The sequence below is a fragment of the Protobothrops mucrosquamatus genome, unplaced genomic scaffold (genome assembly GCF_001527695.2).
Source record: "Protobothrops mucrosquamatus isolate PMUCROS unplaced genomic scaffold, P.Mucros_1.0 scaffold7903, whole genome shotgun sequence".
NCBI classification, from domain to species: domain Eukaryota; kingdom Metazoa; phylum Chordata; class Lepidosauria; order Squamata; family Viperidae; genus Protobothrops; species Protobothrops mucrosquamatus.
In genome coordinates this window covers 9,762-22,160 of record NW_015393702.1, presented here as the reverse complement: position 1 = coordinate 22,160, position 12,399 = coordinate 9,762, and the positions used below count along the sequence as shown (strand labels likewise).

Genomic DNA, 12,399 nt, shown 5'->3' with positions numbered 1-12,399 from the left:
TTAGGGACTCGTGGTGAACTCTTTCTAGCGTAAGAAGAAGAGCCCAGCAAATAAATTTTAATAAATCTACCCTCTCTGTGCCTTCTCCGCAGGGAGTCCAAGTGGGCACAACCGGGCGGCCACCCTCATCCCGGCTGACCGGGCCAAGCAGATGTTCGGACCGCCGGTGATCACGGTAAAGACCCCAACAGGGGTGAACAAACGGAGGGGAGCCTGTTTTTATTCAAAATCTGGGGGTCGGCTTGGATCCCAGCCAGCCTTGTCTTACCTGGTGTGTGTGCGTGTATGTGTGTGTATGTGTGTGTGAATTCAGAATAGCAGAGCTGGAAGGGACCGTATAGATCATCTAGTCCCACCCTCTGCTCAGTTTACCATTTCAGACCAAGGGCCCTCCAGTCTCTTCTTTAAAAACGTCCAGGGTTGGAGCATTCACCGCTTCTGGAGGCGGGTAGTTCCGCTGGTTAATTGTTCCAACTGTCAGGAAGTTTCTCCTTAGTTCCAGGTCGCTTCTCTCCTTGATGAGTTTCCATCCGTTGCTTCTCGTCCTGTCTTCAGGCCCCTTGGAGAATAGCTTGACTGCCTCTTCTTTGGGGCAGCCCCTGAGATACTGGATATCATGTCCCCCCTCTTCGTTAAACTAGACATCCCCAATTCCAGCAGCCGTTCCTTGTATGTTTTAGCCTCCAGTCCCCTGATCCTCTTAGTTGCTCTTCTCTGCACTCTTTGTAGCGTCTCAACATCTTTTTTTACACCGTGGTGACCAAAACTGGACGCCGTATTCCAAGTGTGGCCTTACCAAGGCCTTGTAAAGTAGTAGTAACACTCCACGTGATCTTGATTCAGTCCCTCTGTTAATGCAGCCAAGGATTGTGTTAGCTTTTTTGGGGCTGCTGCCGCACACGGCCGGCTCCTATCGAAGTGATTGTCCACTAGGACTCCAAAGTCCATCTCACCGTGACTACTATTAAGCCAGGTTTCACCTAACCAGCACGTGCACTCTGGGTTCTTCCTGCCTAAGTGTCAGACTTTACTCATGTCTGCGTTGAATTTCATTTCGTTAGAAAAGTAAATTTGGCAGCACGAAATGAAAATTTCACTGCTGGTTATGGTTTGTGTGGAGATGCTATGGGTACCACATCTGGATTCGCGCCCAGTGCCCACTGCAGAACCCAGTTCGTGTGTCATGCTAAACCTGGTTTGATTCGTTGCGGCTGTTTGAACAAGCCACGATAAGCCAGGCTCCCGCAGCATCTGAGGCCACCAAGCGTTGTTTACAAGCCCCGAGCAATTCAGTTCACCCAGCACACGAAACTCAGTTACAAGTCAGTTTATCCAAATTTGTGATCACGGCTAGCTGGGGAATTCTGGGATTTGAAGTTCCCCGAGTCTTGAATGTGTAGCCCCGGGTTTACACAGGTAGTCCTCGGCCTCGCGACGGCGAGGCCAGAATTTATGTGGCTAAATGAAACATTTGTTTCGTTGAGTTTTGCCCCATTCTAGGACTTTCCTTGCTATGTCAATTAAGCGAATCACCGTCGTTAAATGAGTAACACCGTTGTTAAGTGAATCTGGCTCCCCCGTTGCTTGTCAGAAGGTCGCAAAAGGGGGGAATCGCACCATCCCTGGACACGGCGACCGTCGTAAGTGTGAATCGGTTGCCCAAGGTCCGAATTTGGATCGCGTGACCCCAGGGTTGCTGCAACGGTCGCTAAGTGTGAAAAACGGCCCTCAGTCTCTTTTTTTCAGTGCCAGACAGTCACTAAATGAACCGTTGTAAGTTTGTGCAACTTTGAGCAGGGAAAATTCCAGCTTTTGGGACTGGAACATCCAGAAAAACAGACCCGAGGCTGCTTCTGACCCCCGCTTTTTTGGGGGGGGGGTCTCTTCTCCCCGACAGACACGGCACTTTGCGACCCAGCCAGCTTTCCCGGCCGGTACCCCGGAACACGGGCAGTACCAAAGCAGCCAGGCCGGGCACAGCCCCTACGCCGTGGGGCAGGGCCAGCACACGGTGCCCGTCAGCTACGCCAGCAGTCAGTCCATCCGAGGTGAGCAGGAGGAGAGGATGGAGGGGGGTGGCTGGCTCCTGAGACACCTGTGGGGCAGAACAGGCCAGGATTAAACCAACATCCCCTCTCCTCCTCCCCCTCTCCCCCCTTCCAGGACCCTCGGCTTTCTCCACGATGCAGTATTTGCCCCAGCAGCAACCTGGTTACGCCATCCACGGTCACTTCCCCGCCGCCCAGGCAGGTAAGTCCCGGGATGGAGGGTCGGGAGAGGGTCCGTGAGGTCATCCATCCCATCCCCACCCTTTCGGAGAGGGCGGCCAGCCAAGGATTCTTTGCGCGTCTCCCCTTTTTTTGATGATGATTTGCGCCCTTTTTTTTGCCCCTGCTTAAGGATTCATCCCGCCCAGCACCACCATCCCTCTCCAGAAGCAGCTGGAACACGCGAACCAGCAGTCCGGCTTTTCCGATTCGGTGAGTTCGGATCCTGAGCGTTTCCTGGCTTGGCAGGATGCGGCGCAGGCGTTTTTCAGAGGGGCGGGGCTGTTAAGGCTGGCAGGTTGGTCGAGCGGTTGAGAGGCCAGGCTAGGAACCAGGAGGCCCCGAGTTCTAGTGCCGCCTTAAGCATAAAAGCCAGCTGGATGACTTTGGGCCAATCACCAGGAGACAAGGAGTTCTAGTCCTCATTTAGGCATGAAAGCCAGTTGGTGACTTTGGGCCAGTCACCAGGAGGCTGTGAGTTCTAGTCCCACCTTAGCCATAAAATCTGGCTGGGTGACTTTGAGCCAATCACGAGGAGCTGTGAGTTCTAGTTCCACCTTAGGCATGAAACCTGGCTGGGTGATTTTAAGTCAATCACGAGGAGCTGTGAGTTCTAGTTCCACCTTAGGCATGAAACCCGGCTGGGTGAGTTTGGACCAATCACCAGGAGCTGTGAGTTGTAGTTCCACCTTAGGTATGAAAGCCAGCTGGGTGACTTTTGGCCAATCAGCAGGAGCCGTGAGTTCTAGTCCAACTGGGTGACCGGTCCTTATTGAGCTCCTCCACGCAGGACCTCCTGTGGGAGGATCCGAAGCCCTCTTTTCCTGTTCAATCCGGAAGGTAGAAAGGCGTCTATGGAATAAAAATAGTTCGGGGGCCGCCTGAAGGCATCTAGACGGGCTGAGCGCCTCCCCCGCCTCTGCCCTCCAGCGGAGGGAGGGGGTCCATTTCAGAGAAGGGGGGGGGCTGATCCTTTGTGCTTCCCCCCCCCCTTTTGTCTTTCAGTCCACCCTTCGTCCGATGCACCCCCAGGCCCTCCACCCCAACCAGGGTCTCCTCCAGGCCTCCCAGCTCCCGGTCCAAATGCAGACCACCGCCAAGGTAAGGCCGGGATTGGCAGAGCTTGCTCCCAAGTGTTTGTGTGTGTGTGTGTGTGCGCGCCACAATTGCAGTTCAGTTTTGCTGCTTTCCTGGAGCGAAATCGAGTCGCTGATTCCAGCCCTTTCCTTTCTCCGTCCTGCTCCGAACTGCTCGCTTTTATGGGCGCTTTTATTCTTTTTAGTTATTTATTATCTTTAGTTATGTATTATATTGGTTTGCCCCCCCTCCCCGGGGTTCAAGGCGAGGGCTCACAAGATAATCCAGGCAAGCAGAGATGTAGAAACAGGCAATAAAAGATTAAAAAACGGATGACAAGTGCCGAAAGGAAACTGTTCAATCATCTTTTCTTTCTTTCTTTCTTTCTTTCTTTCTTTCTTTCTTTCTTTCTTTCTTTCTTTCTTTATCACGCTGCAGCCCACTTTGGCCTACACTCACCCGGCCCGGCCTGCCTCTCCGGGGAGCTTCCCGCAGCAGCCACACACGGTAGGTTTTGCCTTGACCGACGGGAGGGGCGAGGGAATTAAAGCAAAGGCCGCTGTGGGGCTAGAACTCCTGGCGCCTGGTGACTAATCCAAAGTCACTCAGTTGGCTTTCGTGCCCAAGGCAGGATTAGAACTCGCTGTCTCCTGGGGATTGGCTTAAAAGTCACCCGGCCGGCTTTCATGCCTAAGGCAGGACTAGAACTCACCGACTCCTGGCGATTGGCCCAAAGTCACCCAACTGGCTTTCATACCTAAGGTGGGACTAGGACTCATTGTCTCCAGATGATTGGCCCAAGCTCACCTATCTGGCTTTCATGCCTAAAGCGGGACTAGAACTCGCCGTCGCCTGGCAATTGGCCCAAACTCACCTAGCTGGCTTTCATGCCTAAATGAGGACTAGAACTCACCGTCTCCTGCGGACTTATCCAAAGTCACCCAGCTGGCTTTCATAAGGCGGAACTAGAACTCACCCTCTCCTGGTGATTAGCCCAAACTTACCCAACTGCTTTCATGCCCAAGGTTGGGACTAGAACTCACCGTCTCCTAGTGATTGCTTAAAGTCACCCAGCCGGCTTTTATGTCTTAAGGCGGGACTAGAACTCACCGTCGCCTGGTGATTGGCCCAAGGTCACCCAGTTGGCTTTCACGCCGAGGACGGGACTAGAACTCACTGTCGCCTGGTGATTGGCGGAGGTCGCCCAGACAGCTTTCATGCCTAAATGAGGACTAGAACTCATGGTCTCCTGCAGACTTATCCAGAGCCACCCAGCTGGTTTTCATAAGGCGGAACTAGAACTCACCCTCTCCTGGTGATTGGCCCAAACTTACCCAACTGCTTTCATGCCCAAGGTGGGACTAGAACTCACCGTCTCCTAGTGATTGCTTAAAGCCACCCAGCCGGCTTTTATGTCTTAAGGCGGGACTAGAACTCACCGCCCCCTGGTCATTGGCCCAAAGTCGCCCAGCTGGCTTTCACGCCCAAGGCAGGACTAGAACTCACCGCCCCCTGGTTTCTGGACCACCCCTTAACAGTTACATCATCGCTGATAACAGTTGTGTTTTTAAACCTCTTTTTTTCTCTCTTTTCAGTCTGGCTTCCAAACTTCACCCCAGGCCGCACCTCGGCACCCTTTTATACAGCACCCGCAAGGCCAGCGTTTCTACCACAAGTGAGCCCCGGCAGACACACACACACAAACACACACACACACTGCTTCAGCATCCTTCCCCGCCCGCATGCCCGGCCTGAATTCGGAAAGTCTCTCTCGGACGAGTGTCTGCCTGGGAATCCTTTTCTCCTTTCCTGCCTTCCTCTCCAGGAATGTCATGAATTTTGCCAAATTGCAACTGTGGCGTTCTCCAAATACATTTGTGTGGCTTTCGTTTCACGCAGGGCGAGCCTGGTGTGGTTTCTTCCGGTTTTTCGTCGCCCCGCGGAGCGTTGGGGTGGGGAGGACGCGAGTGCAAATCACACCGCAGCGAAGAAAGGGAAACACGTGTTTTTGCGTGCAGTGTAGGGGTCTTCGAACTTGGCCCTTTGATGGCTTGTGGACTTCAACTCCTAGAGTTCCTCAGCCAGGCACGCTGGCTGAGGAATTCTGGGAGTTGAAGTCCACCAGTCATCAAAGGGGGCATAGTTCCCTCACGCCGGCTGAGGAATTCTGGAAGTCCACAAGTCATCAAAGGGCCAAGTTTGAAGATCCCTGCTTGTGGATTTGAACAACCAGAATTCCTCAGCCAGGCACGCTGGCTGAGGAATTCTGGGAGTTGAAGTCCACAAGTCATCAAAGGGGGCATAGTTCCCTCACGCCGGCTGAGGAATTCTGGGAGTTGAAGTCCACAAGTCATCAAAGGGGGCATAGTTCCCTCACGCCGGCTGAGGAATTCTGGGAGTTGAAGTCCACAAGTCATCAAAGGGGGCATAGTTCCCTCACGCCGGCTGAGGAATTCTGGGAGTTGAAGTCCACAAGTCATCAAAGGGTCCTAGTTCCCTCACTCTGGCTGAGGAAATCTGGGAGTTGAAGTCCACATGTCATTAAAAGGTAATAATTCCCTCACACTGGCTGAGGAATTCTGGGAATTGAAGTCCACAAGTCATAAAAGGGCCCTTGTTCCCTCACGCTGGCCGAGGAAATCTGGGAGTTGAAGTCCACATGTCATTAAAAGATCATAATTCCCTCACGCTGGCTGAGGAATTCTGGGAGTTGAAGTCCACACATCTTTAAGGCTGGGAAAACACCGAGGTCACTTCACAGTCCTGTGCCACTTACACAACAGCTTGCAATTTAAATCATTGCAACTGATCATAGTTTCCCCAAGATCTTCCAGGATAATCCTGGTTTTGTTTATTGGGAAGCCATCAAAAGCGGAGCTAAACCTGCATCTGGGTGGTTCCACACGATGGACAATTTAACCATCTTCAGCATCCTTTTAGCTCAGGTGTGGACAATCTACGGCTCCAAAAAGATCTCTGGACTTCAACTCCCAGAATTCCTGAGCCAGCCGTGCTGGCTCAGGAATTCTGGGAGTTGAAGTCCACCGGGTGTAAAAGGGGCTCCTGGGTGCCCGTCCTGCTTTAGCTGAGGAAGATGCGGGATTATCAAGATGTTACCTGTTGGACAGGTGGGTCCTTCCTGAAGATGCTGAGATACAGAGTCTCCCTGGGACGAAGCCAACGGTTCTTAGATGTTGGCCACCAACGGAGATGCTTGACCACTAGGGAATGCTGCCTCTGGTGGTTGACCTCTGATGGCAACCAGGCCACCATATTCCACATCCATGATGGGTTTTGGAGTGGTCTTCCAAGGCAGGTCCATTTGGAAAGACGGCAAAAGGGACGGAGAAGGCGAGCTCTGGATAGGAAGCCATCATACTCTACATATCCATTTAGTGACCAAGGTCACAACGGCACTGAGGAAAGTGACTTGTGATTCTTTTTCACACAACTGCGGCAACATCCCCGGAGCCGTGATCAAAACCCGGACGCTTGGCAACTAACTCACATTTAATGAGTCTGGAACAAGAAAGATTTTAAACCTCTGTAGCCGTGTTTCTTAAAATACAACCTCTCAAAGTTTGTCTGCAATAATGAAAATTATTTGCCATGCCTTGAATATATTTGCAAAGCTATAAAGCAACGTCTCATTTTTTTATATTTTATTGGTTGAAAAATCACGTAGGGTTCTTGCGTGAAAAATATTCATGTTAATATCTAGTTATTTTTCCGTTATTCGTTCAGCAATGGTTCATTTATGGGGACGAAATCCCTTTTGAAAATTAAAAGGGTGAATCTCGATAAACACAATGCATATAAAACAAAAGCTCTTTAGGGGGGGTTCTCGATTTTAAAGTTTTAAAAGCAGGAAAGAGTCGTGAGGATAAAAGGTTTTTAAGGAACACCCTTAGCCCAATTTCAGGTTTTTTTTGAAAATACTCATCTCCTTTCTCAAACCTGAGCAGGGGGTTGGACTAGATGACCTCCAAGGTCCCTTCCAACTTTATTATTATTAAACCTAACCATCCTCATCTCTTTCCGTGTCTTTTTAGGCGTGTGTGTACTAAGCGTTAAGACACCCAAAGATACTATTTATAATACTTAGGTCACGCGATTCCCCTTTTGTGACTTTCTGGCAAGCAAAATCAACGGGGAAAGCCGGATTCGAAGTCGGGATCCGTCGAATGAACTACGGCAAGTCGTAAAAAAAGGGGCAAAATTCAATTTAACAGCTGTCAGTGCTTAGCGACGGAAACTTCGGGCTCCGTTGTGTTGTTTACAAAAATTATTGGCTTCCCATCTTTCCGTAGGGTGACTCTCGGCGGCTTACAGTTACATACAGTACATTGTGGTCGTAAATCGGGGACTCCCCGTATTTCCTCCTCCACCCCCCCCCCCCAGGCCAGGCTCCTGCAAGGGTGTTTTCACCTCTTCGGCTCCTTCTCCCCTCGCCAAGGAAAGCCGGGTGCTGGTCAAAAACATCGGCAATCTCCCCCTCCCCAAAAGGAGGCGCGTCAATGCGCTGACGGACGCCGCCATCCCCCCTCCCCAAAAAACCCATGCTGGCTTTTCTTCTTCCCTCTGTTGCTGCACCCCACATCCCTTCCCCTTGGGTCTCTCCCCTAGCCAGGGCAAGGCTGCCCCCCTCCTGCCCCCTTGCAAGGGATGGGAGAGGTGGGGAAAGAGAGGAGAGGGAAAAGGAGGGAGAAGGATGGAAAGGGAGAGGAGAGGGAGGGAGGGAAAGAGGGAGGAAAAGGGAAAGGGAGGGAGAGAGAGCAGAAAGGAGGAAGGGAGGGAAAGGGATGGAGAGAGCGGAAAGGAGGGAGGGGAAAGGGAAAAAGGGAGAGGGAAGGAGGGAGAGGGAGGAAGCGGGAAGGAGAGGGAGGGAGGGAAAGGGATGGAGAGAGTGGAAAGGAGGGAGAGGGAGGGAAAGGGAAAAAGGGAGAGGGAAGGAGGAAGAGGGAAAGGGAGAGGAAAGGGAGGGAGAGAGCAGAAAGGAGGAAGGGAGGGGAAGGGATGGAGAGAGTGGAAAGGACAGAAAGGGAGGGGAAAGGGAAAAAGGGAGAGGGAGGAAAAGGGAAGGAAAAGGGGAGGGGGAAGGGACGGAGAGAGAGCAGAAAGGAGGAAGGAGGGAGGGAAAGGGAGAGGGAGAGAGGGAAAGGGATGGAGAAANCCGTTTTATGAGCTTTCTGGCCACAGTGGTTAAGAGAAGCACCGCAGCTGATAAGTCGGTAACCGGGTTGTTAGTTATAAGGATTTTATATCTCTATATCTCTATCTATAGATGATAGATAGATATTGATGGATGGAGATAGATAGATAGATAGATAGATAGATAGATAGATAGATAGATAGATAGATAGATAGATAGAGATAGATAGAGATAGATAGATAGATAGAGATAGATAGATAGATAGAGATAGATAGATAGAGATAGATAGATAGATAGATAGATAGAGATAGATAGATAGATAGATAGATAGATAGATAGATAGATAGATAGATAGATAGATAGATAGATAGAGACAGACAGACAGACAGACAGACAGACAGACAGACAGACAGACAGACAGACATGGATAGACAGATAGATATGGATGGATGGATAGATAGATGATAGATAGACAGACAGATATGGATAGAGACAGACAGATAGACAGATATGGATGGATGGATGGATAGAGACAGACAGACATATATGGATAGATAGACATGGATGGATAGATGATAGATAGATGATAGATAGACAGATATGGATAGAGACAGAGACAGATAGACAGATATGGATGGATGGATGGATGGATACAGACAGACAGATATGGATATGGATACAGATGATAGACAGACAGATATAGACAGACAGACAGATATAGACAGACAGATATAGATAGATAGATAGATAGATAGATAGATAGATAGATAGATAGATAGATAGATAGATAGATAGATATAGAGATATATACCCATTTCATTCTGATGGTTTAGCTAAGCTTGTGTATCCGCCGTGCGCCCAGTAAACGGGCCGAACCCGAGGACCCGGGGCCCATCCTCACCAGTATTTCTTCTCCACTGTCGTATTTCTGTTCGATCTCCTTGCCCAGGTCTCCCTCAGGGAGACGCAGATCCTCCCGGACATCCCCGCTGTCCTGGAGCAGAGACAGGTAGCCATCCTGGATGCCAATAAGCTGCGACACAAGAGGGAGGGGAAGTGTCAACACGCGGCGGAATGAAGGAGAAACACCCCGACAGTGAGGACAATTCACCAGTGGAACAGCTCGCCACCCACCCACCCCCGGGCCTACCTACCTGGAAGTCATTTCTCTTGATGTTGGGCACGTCCATGTTGTGAGTTGAGGGGCAGATATCTTCGTATTTTTTCCCAGTGAAGATGTCTATGCCGACGAGATGCACCTAGGATTCCAGGAGAGGGAGAGAACAGCCTCAGCACAATGCCAGATAGTAGCAGTAGTAGTAGTAGTAGTAGTAGTAGTAGTAGTAGTAGTAGTAGTAGTAGGAGGAGGAGGAGGAGGAGGAGGAGGAGGAGGAGGAGGAGGAGGAGGAGGAAAAGGACTGTGGGGTCCTTGGTGCTCTCTGAGCTTGCAGACATTTCATGACCCTCCTAGGGAACATCATCAGGGCTAGAAGGGAGGAAGGAAGGAAGGAAGGAAGGAAGGAAGGGAGGAAGGGAGGAAGGAAGGAAGGAAGGAAGGAAGGAAGGAAGGAAGGAAGGAAGGAAGGAAGGAAGGAAGGAAGGAAGGAAGGAAGGAAGGAAGGACTGTGGGGTCCTTGGTGGTCTCTGAGCTGGATGGTTTCCTTGCAGACGTTTCATGACCCAACTAGGGAACGTCATCAGTGCTAGAAGGAATGATGTTTGTGGAGGAGGAGGAGGAGGAGGATGACTGTGGTCTCCTTGCAGAAGTTTCATGACCCAACTAGGGAACATCATGAGTAAAAAAGAAGAGTGGGGTTCGCAGAGGAGAGGGAGAAGGACTGTAGGGTCCTCTGAGAACTTGATGGCTTTTCTCAAGACGTCACTTGACCCAACTAGGGAACGTCATCAATGCCAGAGGGAGGTGGGGTTTGGAGGAAGGGGGGGTGGGAGAGGAAGCCGTGCCTGGCAAAGCAGCTCCAGGGAGGCCCTTTCCAACAGCAGCAGCACACCCCCCCCCTCGGCTGTCCTGCTCCTCCCTCCCAGATTTTATTTTATAATGGAGGATTTTAATGTTTCATTGGGTTTACATTGTAAGCTGGCCGGAATCCCTGCATACCAGACGGGTGGCAAATAAAATGTCATAGTAGATAAATAAACTTTCAGGCATTCCAGTAGCATCCACACATCTTAAAAAAGTTGATGAGGTTGGACTATATGTCTCTGGGGCCATCTCCTCCTCCTCCTCCTCCTTTCCACAAACCCCCCTCCCTTCTAGCACTGCTGATGTTACCTACTTGGGTCATGAAATGTCTGCAAGAAAGGCATTGAGACCCCCAAGGACCCCACAATTCTCCTCCTCCTCCTCTTCCTAGTTCCCTAGTTGGGTCATGAAACGCCTGCAAGGAAACCACGAAGCTCAGAGAGCACCAAGGACCCCATAGTCCTCCTCCTTCCTCCCTCCTCTTCCTCTTCCTCCTCCTCCTCCTTCCACTCAGCAAATCTGTCAAAGCAAGAATATTCAATATTACATGACACCCTCCCTTCTAGCACTGATGATGTTCCCTAGTTGGGTCATGAAATGTCTGCAAGAAAACAAGCAAGCTCAGAGAGCACCAAGGACCCCACAGTCTTCCTCCATCTCTTCCTCTTCCTCCTCTTCCCCTCCTCCTCTTCCTCCTCCTTCTCCTCCTCCTCTCTGGAAACCCCACACTCCTTCTAACACTGATGATGTTCCCTAACTGGGTCACGAAATGCCTGGAAGAAAACCACCCAGCTCAGAGAGCCCCAAGGGCCCCAGGGTCCAGCTCCTCTCCCCCTAGCACTGATGACGTCCCCTAGGAGGGCCATGGAAACGTTTGCGAGGAAAAACGAAGATCAGAGAAAGCGGCAAGGACCCCCGGGTCCTGCTCACCCTCCTCCTCCTCCTCCATCTGGCCAGCTGCACAATGGGACACACACACACACACACAACACACACAGAGGGCAAGCAAGGGGGAAGATGCCACTCAACGCCCCGTGGAAAGCCTTCTCCCCCCCCCCTTGCCGGGCACTTACTTTGGCGTGGCCGTGCTTGCCCGTCTTGGAGGTGGACATCTCCACAATCTTGCAGGGACGGCCCTTGAGCACCACAAAGCCGTTCTTGCGGAGGGCGGAGCACTGCATGGGGAAGGTGGCGGAGGCCCCAGCATCGCCGGTCTCAAAGTCGAGGTCATCAGCCATGGTGGATCAGGTGTTGTGGAAACCGCTGGTCCAGGAGGAGGAAGAGGAGGAAGAGGAGGAAGAGAGAGAGAGAGAGTCAGCCGGCTGGAATGAGACAAACCCCGCCGGGGAAAAAAGACGGAGGCGGCACCCCAGGGCACAGCAACCTCTTCCAAGGCCGAGGAGGAGAAACACGCCCACGGGAAGTTGCCATACCCGCCGGTTGGCACGTCACAAGCACACAAGCCAAGCTGCAGGAGCCGGAAAAGGAAAGGTATAAAATACAGGATGGTGCCCTGGGATGCACAGAAAGCAGGGGGGTCTTCAAGCTTGGGCCCCTTTCATGACTTGTGGACTTCAACTCCCAGAATTCCTCAGCCAGGCACGTATTTTGTTTTTGTTTCAACTCCCAGAAGTCCCCAGGCAGCAATACCAGCTGGGGCGTTCTGGGAGTTGACGTCCAGCCATCTTGTGGACTTCAACTCCCAGAATTCCTCAACCAGCGTGAGGGAACTATGACCCTTTGGTGACTGGTGGACTCCAACTCCCAGAATCCCTCGGCCAGCGTGAGGGAACTATGACCCTTTGATAACTGGTGGACTTCAACTCCCAGAATTCCTCAGCCAGCGTGAGGGAACAAGGACCCTTTGATGACTTGTGGACTTCAACTCCCAGAATTCCTCAACCAGCGTGAGGGAACAAGGA

General features: G+C 51.4%; 2 protein-coding genes across 2 annotated transcripts in view; one reads left to right on the top strand and one right to left on the bottom strand.

Moving 5' to 3' along the window:
* GPS2 (G protein pathway suppressor 2) overlaps nt 1-5,242 on the top strand; it is a gene marked incomplete at its 5' end in the record, with an annotated part of 22,497 nt that extends 17,255 nt beyond the window's left edge. The window contains 7 exons of the mRNA XM_015829975.1: nt 93-175; nt 1,898-2,048; nt 2,164-2,250; nt 2,401-2,480; nt 3,273-3,368; nt 3,783-3,851; nt 4,940-5,242. Of these exons, the coding sequence (XP_015685461.1) occupies nt 93-175; nt 1,898-2,048; nt 2,164-2,250; nt 2,401-2,480; nt 3,273-3,368; nt 3,783-3,851; nt 4,940-5,023 (650 nt within the window). The remainder of the gene's footprint in view (nt 1-92; nt 176-1,897; nt 2,049-2,163; nt 2,251-2,400; nt 2,481-3,272; nt 3,369-3,782; nt 3,852-4,939) is intronic.
* Nucleotides 5,243-9,325: 4,083 nt separating this feature from the next.
* Nucleotides 9,326-11,735, bottom strand: LOC107300667 (eukaryotic translation initiation factor 5A-1-like). Its single transcript, XM_015829974.1, has 3 exons — nt 11,551-11,735; nt 9,651-9,755; nt 9,326-9,529 (listed from the first exon to the last, which is right to left on the bottom strand). Exons 1-3 carry the CDS (start codon nt 11,713-11,715, stop codon nt 9,326-9,328), a joined length of 474 nt encoding a protein of 157 aa, XP_015685460.1. The 5' UTR covers nt 11,716-11,735.
* Between the last annotated feature and the right edge of the window lie 664 nt (nt 11,736-12,399).